At 34.9% G+C, this 15,062-nt stretch overlaps 2 protein-coding genes across 2 annotated transcripts; one reads left to right on the forward strand and one right to left on the reverse strand.

Annotated features, from left to right (window-relative positions):
• Positions 1-1,934: 1,934 nt before the first annotated feature.
• Positions 1,935-2,980, reverse strand: LOC106431604 (calcium-binding protein CML37-like). The gene has a single exon (XM_013872400.3). It carries the CDS (start codon positions 2,760-2,762, stop codon positions 2,208-2,210), a length of 555 nt encoding a protein of 184 aa, XP_013727854.3. The 5' UTR covers positions 2,763-2,980; the 3' UTR covers positions 1,935-2,207.
• Positions 2,981-5,097: 2,117 nt separating this feature from the next.
• LOC111200950 (stromal processing peptidase, chloroplastic) lies at positions 5,098-12,800 on the forward strand. The gene is made up of 24 exons (XM_022692600.2): positions 5,098-5,392; positions 5,542-5,740; positions 5,817-6,061; positions 6,246-6,444; positions 6,891-6,938; positions 7,085-7,192; positions 7,283-7,471; positions 7,592-7,891; positions 7,983-8,084; positions 8,303-8,437; positions 8,635-8,859; positions 9,068-9,271; positions 9,374-9,541; positions 9,855-10,004; positions 10,100-10,237; positions 10,340-10,567; positions 10,658-10,810; positions 10,926-11,052; positions 11,216-11,342; positions 11,578-11,698; positions 11,790-11,870; positions 11,961-12,062; positions 12,160-12,310; positions 12,390-12,800. Exons 1-24 carry the CDS (start codon positions 5,205-5,207, stop codon positions 12,479-12,481), a joined length of 3,780 nt encoding a protein of 1,259 aa, XP_022548321.2. The 5' UTR covers positions 5,098-5,204; the 3' UTR covers positions 12,482-12,800.
• The last annotated feature ends 2,262 nt before the right edge of the window (positions 12,801-15,062 follow it).

The raw sequence follows: 15,062 nt of genomic DNA on the forward strand, positions 1-15,062 counted from the left end.
TAGTTTTTTTTTTCAATTAAACTTTTGAATTGATATTAAATATTTATATTGAGATGTCAAATATATTCATCGCTTGAGTGTAAATATTAGTTTTAAACAAAAATTGTAAAGATTATCCATTAATTTATAATTTTAATTTGATAAAATAATAATTTTAAAAATCATTTTATTTTTTGTAACTAATTTAATTTTTTTTACAAATAATATATATTCATAAAATAAATTTTAGTTTTGTTTTAACATTTTTCTAATGTTCAATCTGCACTTTGTACGGATTTTGTTTCTATATTTATATTTATATAATATTTATATGATCTGTGACATAACTCTAAAATAAACCTATTTAGAAAATATGGGTCTCAGAATTTAATATTAACAAAATGTATTATATTATATCTAAATGAATTTTTTTTTATCTTAGTCACTCAATACTTATCTTATATATTAAAACAGAAGTCACAACTTTGATTCATGTGTGATTTTTTAAAAAATAGACCTAATGCACCTATTCCTAAAAAATAGTCATGTTCCATTTAATTTCTAATCTTATCATTAAAATTTTGGGTCTACGAGAATTTTTTATTGGACTATCAATAATTGAATTTAAACAATAGATGATCTATTAAATTTATAGATAGTATAAATTAAATATATATATATATAAGTTAATGTTGTAATAAATATTATACCTCCATATGTTAAATATTTAAATATTTGTCGATGTTAATTTTTAAAATTATAAAGGTTTTTTTTTAAATGACAAAAATCATATTATCTAACAACGATTAATCTTTATTACCTTAAATCAATGAAAACAAATTTTAAACTATATAGTTTATTTTAAAAATTAAATAAAAACTAAATGTTTAATTATTTACTCGATAATATAAATCTGTGAAGCGAAATTTTTTATTTTTAAAAAACTTTCTAATTTTGTGAAATGTTACAATATCTTTGAATATGACAATAAAAAAATATTTTACTAATCTTTATATATATAGTTACGATTTTAATAATGAAATAATAATCCGAAAATATATATATAGAAGAAGATACAAGTACATGTGAAAGTTTGAAATAATCTATTCAATGAGAAAAATATACCGTAAAATTATTATGTTTTAAAAATTGATAGACACATATATATTATAATATATACCAATTTAGAATTGAAAACAAAATATTTATATAAAAATAATGAAAACATAAACCCGCGTGGTTGCGTGGATCGAGATCTAGTTTATAATTATTTGATTTCGTTAATTTTCGTAACAGTAGTAACTTACTTTTTTACTCTCTAATTTTTCTAATTTTTGTTATTCATAACTTTACTACTGTCTATGGTGCACCGCGGTCTGTAAAGCTTATTTTTTTATCTGCACCATAATAGTAGTAACAAAAATATTTACATATATTTATATATCTATATATTTTGTTATTAGCGTAATGATTTCGCATGTTTCCATTTAAACCCTAAAATAAATATCAATATAGTTACGAGATAATCTTTAGTCAAATTTTTTTTTTTAAAACATATGTATATATAAAGACAAATATAATTTTTGATTGTATTAATATATATTAAAAGTTATTAATATTACAGTGATTAATTTTTATTTTAATTTCTTAAACTCTGTTAAAATACTGGGTGAATGACATGCCTGTTGATGTTCGTAACAGATTTTTAATAGTTCTAACGTAAAAAAAAATATTTGTTCTCTCTTTTAATTTTACTAGTTTATTAACGGTGAAAACTTCATTTAGAACTCATTGTTGGAGTTGCTCTTATAATCAATTTTCCATAGGTCTTTGGATTATTAATCATGTTTGTCAACTATACTTGCACATGCACCAAATGATCATATATCCTTTAGTATACTCTCATTTATGAAATTTTGGCTCTAGCCATTGGTTCAGTTAAGATACACACGAAATGTAAGACCAAATGTCAATAACAAAAGAACAGAAGAGAAATAACCAAACAATATTACAAAATAGGTTTTACTAAGAAGTATGTAAAATGACATATGGATCAAATGAGGGTTTGAATGAAAACTGGTGCAGAGCAATGCGGGAAAGGTTTGGTGACAGCAGAATAATAACAAAAATTATACATGCACCCTACTATTCCCCGCATGGCCCTGCGCGATACAAAAGAATAATAGAATTTGAATAAAAGAATTTGATAAAATAGAGATACATGAATCTCATCGCATCATCAGAAGAAACTCGTCGAAGCTGAGAACTCCATCACCGTTCTGATCAAACCCACGGATCATCACCTTACATGCATCAACCGTACACGACTCCCCGAGTCGACTCAGCGTCCTCCGTAAACTCGCCGCCGTAATAAACTCTTCCCCCTCCGTCACGTACATCCGAAAAGCCTCTCTCAGCTCCTTCCTCCTCTCCTCGTCGCTACCGTCTTCTCCTTCCATCAGCTTCAAAAACTCCTCGAAATCCATAAGCCCGTCGCCGTCGACGTCTGAGATCTTCACGACCTCCTCCGCCTCGCGCGAAGACAACGCGCCGCCCAAGAGGCTGACGCAGCTCTGCAGCTCGGTCCCGGAGATTTTCCCGTCCGAGTTTGCGTCTATGTAGTCAAACACGGTTCTTAGCTCGTCCACATTTAACGAGCTGCTTCTGTTGCTGCTAGTGCTGCTTCTCGCTTCCTCTTCCTCCACGGACGGTTCTGATTTTCTTGAGGATAGCTTACTGCGCAGTCTAGCCAAGGGAGATTTCTTGATGTTCGCAAGAGTCATTTCGGAAGTTGAATGTTTTTTTTTTGTCAACGGAAATTGAAATTAGATTTGGAAGATTTGAAATGGATTCTTGATGAAAATTCCTTAGATGTTAAGGTTATATATAGTGATATATATGAATGCGTGTACGGAGGGGGGGGGGGGGGGGGTTCTTGATTGTTCACCGGTTAAAACACGGGTTTGAATAAACTGGGGGAATTTTTAAAGAAGGGCGGTTGCGCAGAGGTGGCCGGGAAGTTTCCTCCCTATAATGATTAGACTGCTACAAAAAAGTCAAGTTCATAAGACTAGGGGTAATTTTGTAATTCACGTGTCGGTCCTGACTCCTGATGGAGCTTTTACCACGTTTTGTGATGTCATTTGATTTGACGACCGGTTTAAGTAACCTTCTACTTGACTTTGATAAGTCTATGGCGTACGATTTCATACGATGTGTGTAAGGGAACCTACGAGGTTTTTTTCCCATCTCTTATATATATCTTACTCTTTGAATTGAGGGCATTATCATTATCATTATGTAAACTATAAAAGAAAAAGATAGAAATGGGCCACGTACATCTTTGATTGCGTACGTTCCTGGATGCGTGGCCACGTGATATCAGCAGTTTTTAGCACCAGAATTTTTCTTTATGCCAAAACAAAACAAAATGTCTTTGAACTGAAATCTTTTCTGGATATCTTATGACACACTTCAGCCAAAACTTTTTTTGGATTTTCCTTTTGAAAAGTAATTTCTTTTAACTGAGAAATATTTAGGAAATCTAATGACAAAAAGCTCAAGAAAAAGTACAGAAAATGACCCGAAGCAAATGTTTTAAGTATCTCACAAAACCCAAAAGAAACTTATCACAGAGGAGTCATATTGATATCAGAAAAAGAATATGTGGTGGCATATACAATTTTTTTTTTGGCATATACATGAAGATGGTAGTACAAAGTTATATAAAACTTCAGTTCAAAAAAAAAAAGTTTTATAAAACATTTTCTCAAAAAAAGTTGTTTAAAACACTCACGAAAAAAAAACATAGAACCGAATCGCTTGATTAACAATGCGACATGTGACAGGATAACATCATATCAGAAAGTTGAAAAGTTACTGCTAATTACTTTGATATCTTTTTCGCTCAACTTCACCCACATATTTTAATATTTTTGAGGGACATTCCATATATCAGTAATCATTTTAAGCAAATTTCCAATGATTATCCTCATTTTTCCTTTAACATGTTGTAAACTTAAAAATGAATTTGAATTTTTCGAATATGATTCTTTTATTTTTTTCCATCAAAAAATATTATTAAAATGTTCTTTTTTGATACTTATTAATTCTAATATTATTTTTTTCATTTTAAAAACTTACAAATTTACCCAACAATAATTTTATTTTTACTAAATCTATATATATCACACATAAGTTTAGCTTTTAATAGAATATACAATAATTTATATCATCTTATAATTTTATTAATGAAAGTATTAATGATTTGCAAAGTATAAAACACACATATATATATATATATATATATATATATATATAATAGTTTAGGTATAAACAAAACTATATCATTTTAAGGATCAATTTGTAACTTAAAAATGTCCAACAACAAAATAAGACTGCAAATAGTGTTATCTCAAATTTGATGTGTTAGTGTTCATATTCTCATTTTTCCTATTCAAAATGATGTACCAAGGATGAAGTTTGATTTGTTATCTTGATTGGTGTTTTATTTTTGTTTACATTTGAGATCGATTTGTTTGGATTTGGTTTTGGTTACATTTAGTTTTATCACTGTTACTCCTTTTTTTTGTTACTTCAATCTTCTCACGCACACAAATGACACTAATGAGTTTTATCACTTTAACTTCAATATTCTTAAGCACACGAACGACACTAATGCTTAATGAGCCAAAAACATGATTCTTCATGCTTATACAAAATGTCTTCTGTTGATAGTGGCTAATAAAACCACTTTTGCTTGTAACCGAAGCCTAGAACCTCGCATTGGTATAAAAATGCCTAGATCGTTTAGCTGTAACTCTGTAAGCAGTTATAGAATGGGCGGGATTGGTCATAGGGTCCGGGGACCACGTTCCGCAGCAGTATAGCTCATAGATTCATTTAAACGCGGAGGAGCCCAATTACTTATATCTATTCATCATACAGGCCCATGTTTCCTATAATTAAACAGGTTAGGGTTTTAGCTGGACTAGACCAAAATTCAGAATTTACTCCGAATATTTTTCTATTACCAAAAAATAAAATTGATTACCAAAAATAAAAATAAAAATAGTGCGCGATAAATAAATATCTAAAAGGAGAAGCCAGAAATATTTTGGCACCAATTAAAAATAAAGCCCAAAAGAAATTAGAGAAGAGAAAGAAAGGTAGTAAACCTCATCTCCCGTCTCTTCCTCCACCTCTATAGTCGTCATCGACACGCGATGGCCTCATCCTCCTCCTCCATTTTCACCGGCGTCAAGTTCTCCCCGATCCTAGCTCCTCTCAACTCCCGAGATAGCCGCCGCTCTGGATTTATCAAAGATAGCCGCAGCAAAGTTAGGTTTAATCCCGCCGCGCACCACCGTGTTCGCGTCGAAGCTCAGTCTCTAATCCCTTACAACGGTCTTTGGTATTCAATCACAAACTTCTTCGTTATATCTATTCATTGAGCTAAGATTCTGATTAGAAAAATTAACATCCTTGCTTTGTTGAGATTAGTTTCTTCTCCTGATAATTTGGAGCATGTTAATTTTTTTTTGTGTATTGTTTGTGAAAAAGGGCGAAGCAAACTACGAACAAGGGACGTTGGAAGAGGAACATTGTGCTGGGGGAGAGAGTTACTCAGCCATCGCTTTCTCAGGGACGTAGTTTCTGTCTTACCTGTAGAAAGACTCAACCAGGGATCAGAAGAAGATCGTTACCAGGAGCTTTCCTGGACGCATCTTCATTTCCTTTGTCCAGGAAGTCTTCTTCTCTGGTTAGTAAGCTGTATAATATCTCATTTGGATTCTATTGTTTGCTTCTTGTGTTTAACTTGACTCCACCATTTGCAGGGCAAACCTTCTCAGATTGTAAGAGCAACTGTTGGACCAGATGAGCCACATGCTGCTGGCACAGCCTGGCCAGATGGTATTGTTGAGGAGAGACAAGATGTGGAGCTATTGCCTCCTGAGATTGATGCGGCAGAGCTAGAAGCGTTTCTTGGTTGTGAACTTCCTTCTCATCCCAAGTTGCACAGGGGTCAGTTGAAAAATGGGCTTCGGTATCTTATTTTGCCTAACAAAGTTCCTCCAAACAGGTAAATTGTGTAGGCTGCTTTAAGTTATAATTAAAATGGTTCCTCGTACATAATATCCATATATCACTTATCTTCTATGAATAAAAAAAATAAAATGGCTAGATGAAGCTTATTTGTACTCTCGATCCTTTAAGGTCTTTCCACTTATTTCTAACGTATGTGGTGAAACTTTCTCAATTGCTAGATTTGAGGCACACATGGAAGTTCATGTAGGGTCGGTTGATGAGGAAGATGATGAGCAAGGCATTGCTCATATGATAGAACATGTTGCGTTTCTTGGGAGCAAGAAACGTGAGAAACTTCTTGGTACAGGTGCCCGCTCTAATGCCTACACTGATTTCCACCATACAGTGTTTCATATCCATTCTCCAACGCACACAAAGGTTTGTTTTCTTGTTTACGGGTTGTCATATTTATTGATTTTTGGCTTCTTTTGGTTAGTTCAGTTTTACAGGTTTTTATTTCCTCTGTATTTGCTTTAACAGATATGGTCCTTATAGTGGTATGACTGACTTGTGGTGCTTAGAGTATAACATTGATTTTACCAATTATTGCATTCTTTTTTTTTTCTTTTTCTACTTATTACTCTTTTTCTTCTCTCCACATCCTTCCGAAGACTTCACTCTATATGTATATTTATCTAAATGTTGCATAGGAAATAATATATCTTCACAAGCAAAAGTAGTGGGTTTGGCATTTATCTGTATTTGTTGATTGACCTTGAAACCAGTTTCTTTGTTTGAGTCGTCTGTACTTGTTATTGTGATAATTTGGAGAGCGTGTCCTTATTTACTAGTTTCATTTTAATTGAAGTGCTGAAACTTTTCAGGACTCTGAGGACGACCTCTTTCCATCGGTGCTCGACGCCTTGAATGAGGTATACATCATGGATTTTGCTATCTAAGATGATTTCTTCCCATGGGATATGTCCTGAGTGTTTGTGTACTGAAAATTAGAATCCCTCTAAATTTCATAGGTATAATTCATTTGGTGGACAAAATCTTATTTCTCTAATGATTACAGATAGCTTTTCACCCCAAATTCCTCTCTTCTCGAGTTGAGAAAGAAAGGCGAGCCATACTTTCAGAACTTCAGATGATGAATACCATTGAGTATCGTGTTGACTGCCAGGTATCCATGAAGAATGTATTTTATATGTCAGCATAAATTTTCTTTTGGTGGGTTGTCAATGATGCATTGTGTTTTGTTTCCTGACACAAGTTGTTGCAACATCTTCATTCTGAGAACAAGTTGGGTAAAAGGTTCCCTATTGGATTGGAAGAGCAGATTAAGAAGTGGGATGTTGACAAAATCAGGAAATTCCACGAGCGATGGTACTTCCCAGCGAATGCCACGTTATATATTGTGGGAGACATTGACAATATACCTCGGATTGTCCACAATATTGAAGTAATGATATTGTCTTTACATTTCTTTTGCATGTTCTTTTTCTCTTTAGTCGATATGCGTTGATTTATGCTTCCTAGTCTATCTTACCCTATCTTGACTTGGACCATCGCTCTTGCACAGGCTGTGTTTGGAAAAACTGGTTTGGATAATGAGGCAACACCCACTTCTTCTACGCCTGGTGCCTTCGGTGCCATGGCTAATTTTCTTGTCCCGAAGCTACCAGCTGGTCTTGGTGGAACCTTTTCCCAAGAGAGAACAAATACTGCTGATCAATCCAAGATCATTAAAAGAGAAAGACATGCAATTCGTCCTCCGGTGGAGCATAATTGGTCGCTTCCTGGAACCAGTGTTGATCTTAAGCCTCCGCAGATATTTAAGCATGAGCTTCTTCAAAATTTTGCAATCAACATGTTCTGCAAGGTTTTGTTTATAATCTTTTGACTTTGACACAGCCCACGTTAGGGTGGTAGAGTTCTATGAATTTTTACAAGTTTTTTTGGTCTGCCTGCAGATACCTGTAAGCAAGGTTCAGACATTTGGTGACCTGCGAAATGTTCTGATGAAAAGAATATTTCTCTCTGCTCTACATTTTCGAATTAACACAAGATACAAGGTATGGCTTATGATGATTTAGGATGTTGCCTTGCTTAAAGACATTTGTTCTCAGATTTTTCTCGAGAAGAAAAAAAATGTTCTCATTTTCTTGTAATGTGCATGCAACTTAGCTTTTTGTAAAGTAAATTGGTCGCCCTTTAAGTATTTTAAAAGTGGTCAATCTAATGGGAGTTAGTACTGCCGTAAATTTGTTGATGTTATTTGTGTACCTTTCAGAGTTCAAATCCGCCATTTACCTCAGTCGAACTGGACCATAGTGATTCAGGAAGGGAAGGATGCACTGTTACGACTCTTACTGTCACCGCAGAGCCCAAAAATTGGCAAAATGCTGTAAAAGTTGCTGTCCAAGAGGTTTGCTTATATCTTTGCTCTCACTTTTCGCCGTAGTGAATACTGTTGTTCTGTTTGGTTGAACCGATAATTTGGACTTGGTGTCAAATATATTGGTTGAATTCATAAGCTAAAGAGATGGTCGAAGCCATTTGTCAGTTTTTATTTGCTTATGAGAACTCGTTCGGCTATATTTAACATGTAATTCTACTCCCTAGGTTCGAAGACTCAAAGAATTTGGTGTTACCAAGGGTGAACTTACACGTTACATGGATGCTCTTTTAAAAGATAGCGAACATCTTGCAGCTATGATTGATAATGTGTCGTCTGTTGATAACCTGGACTTTATAATGGAAAGTGATGCACTAGGTCACACGGTTATGGATCAGACGCAAGGACATGAGACCTTGGTTGCTGTCGCTGGGACTGTTACGCTTGAAGAGGTAGGCTTCACAGTTCCATTTATTCTTATTAGCTTTTCATGTAGAATGTGACACGAAAAGTGAATGTTTATTTCGAAATTCCTGGTGTTTATCAACAAAATGCTCATCAATAACTGTGGAATTTCTATTCCTCCATATCATCATATTAATTTTATTTTATAATATTGGAATTAGTTTTCTCTTATTTTTTTATGCGTTTCCTGTCCAGGTAAACACTGTTGGCGCCAAGGTATTAGAATTTGTTTCTGATTTTGGAAAGCCCACTGCACCTCTTCCTGCAGCAATAGTTGCTTGTGTTCCCACAAAAATGCATGGCGAGGGGGTTGATGAGAGTGATTTCAATATAACTCCCAGCGAAATATTGGATTCTGTCAAATCAGGATTACTAGCACCCATTGAAGCTGAGCCTGAGGTAATCTTTCGTTTGGAACTTATTTGATTTTAACTTCACATAATTCAAGTCTAGATCAAAGGATAGTTCTCAGTCAGTTTTTTTTTCCCTTCATCTTTGCAGTTAGAGGTGCCAAAAGAATTGATCTCTCAATCACAATTACAAGAGTTAACCTTGCAGCGAAACCCATGTTTTGTCCCTATTCCTGGGTCAGGCGTAACCAAATTGCATGACAAAGAGACCGGCATCACTCAGCTTCGCCTATCCAATGGGATACCTGTAAATTTCAAGGTACATTTTGTATTTTTTCCCCATTGCATAGTATTCTAAGAAACACCTCGGTAACATCGTTTTCTTTCCACATTATAAGCTGTTTTCTCAGTTTTGTATTGTCTTATGCTCTCAGCATACAAATCGCAGTTTTAAACATTCTTTTAAAAATATGTTTAGTTTTAGCAGAAATTCCATGTTTCTTGGTAAGTAATTATGGGCTCGAAGGAAAAGAAACTATATAGAAATGTTACAAACTGTGGTGTTGATTGATACTACAATTTGCAGATAGATATGTAAACCATCCCCTTGAAATTTTCCTTCTTTAATACAGATATCACAGACCGAGTCTCGGGCCGGTGTCATGCGGCTTATTGTTGGTGGTGGCCGAGCTGCTGAAACATCAGATTCCAAAGGAGCCGTGGTTGTTGGTGTTCGTACACTGAGCGAGGGTGGTCGAGTTGGAGACTTTTCAAGGGAGCAGGCAAGTTAAGCTGTTGACCAACTGCATAGTGATTTCTTACTTAGTACTTAAAAAAAAGATATAAGCTGATCTGAAAGCCATTTAATTTCCGTTAGGTGGAGCTTTTCTGTGTAAATCATTTAATAAACTGCTCGTTGGAGTCAACTGAGGAATTCATTGCAATGGAGTTCCGATTTACTCTGAGGGACAATGGAATGCAAGCCGCTTTTCAGCTGCTTCACATGGTGCTTGAGGTAGTGGATTATAACTAATAAGCTGTAAATGCTGTGTAGCGTTTCTGACTCTTGTTTTCTTATTAATTCGCTGTGTTTTTTATTAATTCTTTGGCATTGCAGCATAGTGTATGGTTGGAAGATGCATTTGATCGAGCACGGCAGCTATATCTTTCGTATTATAGATCAATTCCCAAAAGCTTGGAGCGTGCGACTGCTCATAAACTCATGACCGCAATGCTAAACGGTGATGAGCGCTTTATTGAGCCGACACCTAAGTCATTACAGAGCTTGAATCTAGAATCTGTGAAAGACGCGGTCATGAGTCATTTTGTTGGGGAAAATATGGAGGTAATATCTCAAACTTTAGCGCTTATATTTGCTTGAGTAATATTCATTTAATTGGATTTCATAAAAAAAAAAATATGTGGTTTACTTCAGGTAAGCATTGTGGGGGACTTCTCAGAGGAGGAAATTGAGCGTTGTGTCCTTGATTACCTTGGTACTGTTAAAGCTAGCCATGATTCTGCAAAACCACTAGGGTCTGAGCCTATTGTATTTCGCCAACCAACAGATGGCTTGCAATTTCAACAGGTCAGGAACAAAGCAGTAGTGCAAGGCACTTTCTAGTTCTTCTCTTTGGTTTTCCCATATCCTTAGATATGTGTGATCCAAGCAGGATGTATTGACACATATTAAACCTGGACAGGTATTCGTGAAGGATACTGATGAGAGAGCATGCGCATACATTGCGGGACCAGCGCCAAATCGTTGGGGCTTTACAGTTGACGGGGATGACCTTTTTCAGTCTGTTAGCAAGCATTCTGTTGCTCATGGTAACTTACACATAAATCTAGGAGTCGTATAGTGTAGTAGTTTTGTGTATAGGTCTAGTTCTTGTCTCGTCTCGTCTCTCATCCACCAGAAATGTATCATTTTAGCGGTTAGCTCTAAGATAAGTAGCTTACAGTATTTCATTTGAACACAACAAAATTGCAGATGGACTTTTGAAATCAGAGGACCAGTTGCTAGACGGAAGCGACAGAGAGTTGCAAAAAAAGCTTCGTTCCCACCCTCTTTTCTTTGGAATTTCAATGGGTCTACTGGCAGAAATTATAAACTCAAGGTAACTCTTATTATTCGAAATCTGAGTTTCTATGCTGCTTAGTACCTGATTTGGGTCATGTCCATTATTAATTAGTGTCTAGGAGATGAACGCTTTTTTATCTAGTGTCAAAAATGATGGTTCAGAGAATGTACTTTAGAGCCTAAGGTTGCTCTGCTTCTATGTACCTATTACTTTAGATAAATCTTATCTTCAACCCATTGCTGAAAGAGGAAATTTACGTCATTCATCGCAGGCTATTCACGACAGTAAGAGACTCTCTTGGACTGACATATGATGTGTCATTTGAGCTAAACCTATTTGATAGGTTGAATCTTGGGTGGTATGTGATATCTGTGACTTCCACTCCCGGCAAGGTGTGTGCAGTCTTTGTCTTTTGCTTACCATAGATGTACTGCACCTTTTGTCAACACTTTCCTTTACAAAGTTTCTCAATGCCCTTTTCAGGTGTTCAAAGCTGTTGATGCCTGCAAGAGCGTTCTTAGAGGTTTGCATAGCAATCAAATTGCTCCAAGGGAGTTGGATCGGGTTAGTTGTCTCTTTTGCCTTCTCATCTTCAGCTATTGTTAGTTTGTTTTCTTTCTTAACGGAAAGTAGTGTTTGTTTGTCAATCAATAGGCAAAGCGAACTCTTCTTATGAGACACGAAGCTGAACTCAAGTCCAACGCCTATTGGCTTAATCTATTAGCTCACTTGCAGGCCTCCTCTGTTCCGAGGAAGGTGAGACTGACTTTGCATGCTCGGAAAAGTAAAAAGTTTTTGTGATGTGTCAGTTTTTGGCTTGACTTGTTCTGATGGGGGTTGTTGTGACTATTAGGAACTGTCATGCATTAAAGAACTTACTTCCTTATACGAAGCTGCTTCAATCGAGGACATATACGTTGCTTATAATCAATTGAAAGTGGACGAGGACTCTTTGTACTCCTGCATCGGAATTGCTGGGGCTCAAGCTGGCGAAGACGTTACCGGTAAGTATGACAATCTCTTGAGAAAAACAGTTATGCGATCAGTTGTGGATTGAAAAACTCAAATCTCTCTGATGTGCAGCTCTTTCAGAAGAGGAAGAACCAGAAGATTCTTTCTCAGGAGTTCTTCCAGTGGGACGAGGCTCGTCTATGACCACAAGACCAACAACCTGATCCGCAGGTTTTGGCTTGTAATGTAATGTGTAGTTGAAGACGTGTGCCATAGATACGATACTACAGAAACATCATAAGGCTCGGAAGAAGCTTCATCAGAGGTTATTATTAGAGCTGTGATACAAGAGTACTGTATACTTCTTTGCGATCATCTTAACATCAGTATCTATAGTATTCATATCTTGGTCTACTTCGTATTTGTAACAGTACCAAATTAGTTTACCTTTTTTTTACTGGATCGTTACTAGTACGGTGCAAAATTTATGCAGCTGTAAACGTTATTTAAATCGATACTCATCAGTGAAAACATTAGAGGTGATCATGGACTAGTAGGTTAAAAATTTGGTGGCTTAAGGGTACATAATGACACCAAGAAAAGTGAGTAAAAAAGTTGAAAACCAATAGTTGTAGTTTGTGAGGTCACTGGAAAATGATCAAAATATAGGGAAAGTTTGTTCCTATGTTCTATCCAGTGTGCATGCATGGCTTATATTTGTGATACAGATTATAACAAACTGCTTCACAAAAAATTCCGTGAATGTTCTACCAGTGTGCATTATAGGATTACAAGAAGGTTTACCAGAATACTCAGTCACTAGTTTAATCATGAATAGTATCTTTGGATTTAAGTTTATAGGGTTCCAATTCAAAACAGTGGATTGAGTCGTATGACCATATTCCGGTGTAAGCTAATTTCACACCCCGTCGTTGCCTATTTGAAATCAATGCAAGCACTATATAATCTACAACACTTTTTCCATGTTGTCTTAATTGATCACGATATTTCTTGGTTGAATATTATGTCTATTAACTTAATATAAACCAAATTATCTTGCTCTTATATTTGAAAAAATATATTAAAAATCATTTTGAAGTATATTATCTAGTTTGAACTTTGAAGTGTCAAATAATAATTGTTAGGATAAAATAATGCAAAGTCCTTCGTGGCACTACAGAAATATGAAGTAAGATAATTAAAGAGATCAAAAGCAGTGTTTTCTTAATCTTAAGAGTAGGAATACAACATATTGGTGTATAACTCTTAGTTCTAGTTATTTATCTCTTAATCTGTTGAATGTTGGATCTCCCTTCTAGGGTTTTAGTCTTTTATATATGTAGTTTTAAGCGAAATTTATATTAGATTTAGTTATATCTTGAGATATGAAAAAAAACTCCATTTATTAAAGTTTTTTCCTTTTTGGCCCATAGGCAAGAAGAACTCACGACCAAGAGGTCGGAAGCCGGAATTCAGAGGCAAGACCGGCTCAAAATATAATTAGGCCCTGTACTGTAAAAAAATATTTTCTATAGTAATTGTGAAAACTGGACCTTTAATTTATTAGAATTTTCAAATTTTGAGCCTTTAAATAGTAAAAAGAATTCTGTAAAAAAATGGGTCCTTGTGCCTGTGCACCCTCAGTACACCCATAAAGCCGGCAGTGGAGGTTGGTGTCCTACTTTCTCTAGGAGGATCTGCTCATGTATTAATTATTTCCAACAGTTTGCTATTTATTTTTCAAATTCATGTTTGAAGTCGAAAAATAACCTACGCTTTTCAGATCACCTGAATCCTTGGCTTACGGTTAAGGAGCATGACATCGACTCAGAAGCTACCTAGGACGTTATGGCATGCACTGTTTAACAATCTTACTGGAGGCATTTAGCTATCAAATTTTGAAAATTGAATTCTCGACCTCTCTTCTAACCTAATTTTCTTTTTTTTTGCAGATGGTGTATATCAGTTGGATCCTTCGGTTATCCTCTGATCGGGATTAAATAATACTGTGCATCTTATTAGAATTACATGTTATTCAAAATTGTTGCGATTATTTTATTGGTAAAGTATGAAAACTATTTTTCAGTTGAGCAAATTAAGTATAGTGGGCAAGTGTGTTGTGCAGTATTAGATTTTGTTTTCTTCACTATTTCCACAAATTGTCCATTAATTTTTACTTATCTCCACTTAGACATTTCAACAAACCATTATGTTAAGCCATCATCATCATATCGTTTTGCATCTCTTATTTGACAACAATAGAAAACACTAAAGTCAAAGTGTCATATTTCTTCATCTAAACCAGATGCAACTTTCAAACCATAAACATTGACAAGATTGATCGTAGTCCTCTTTAAATTTAACATGAAGCGTTCAAACAACTCATACATCTAAACTGCACCACACCATAAATGTTTGTAAACAACAATAGAAGATATTTAGAGCTTGTGACACATGTTATCTATGAAAACTCATAATTAACAACTAAAATATCTAATGAAATTCTTATCATCGCAATGATTAAATCTCACACTTATTATATCTATTCAATAAATTTCACTAAAATAATTGTCATCACCGATATTTATTTTATGAATCAATAACCACATCATACACGATAATCAATATGAATTTGCTTTACATACCGAACTTCTATTGTTTCTTTGTATTTGATTGGATCAGACCCAAACTCTACTTCTTGATGATCGGGCCAAACTTATAAATTGGATATTATTGGCAAAAATTTCAACACATTCACCATCAAATCATAATTCCACATTCGCTATATATCAAAAATCTCATACC

Source organism: Brassica napus, chromosome A9, assembly GCF_020379485.1.
Source record: "Brassica napus cultivar Da-Ae chromosome A9, Da-Ae, whole genome shotgun sequence".
NCBI lineage: Eukaryota > Viridiplantae > Streptophyta > Magnoliopsida > Brassicales > Brassicaceae > Brassica > Brassica napus.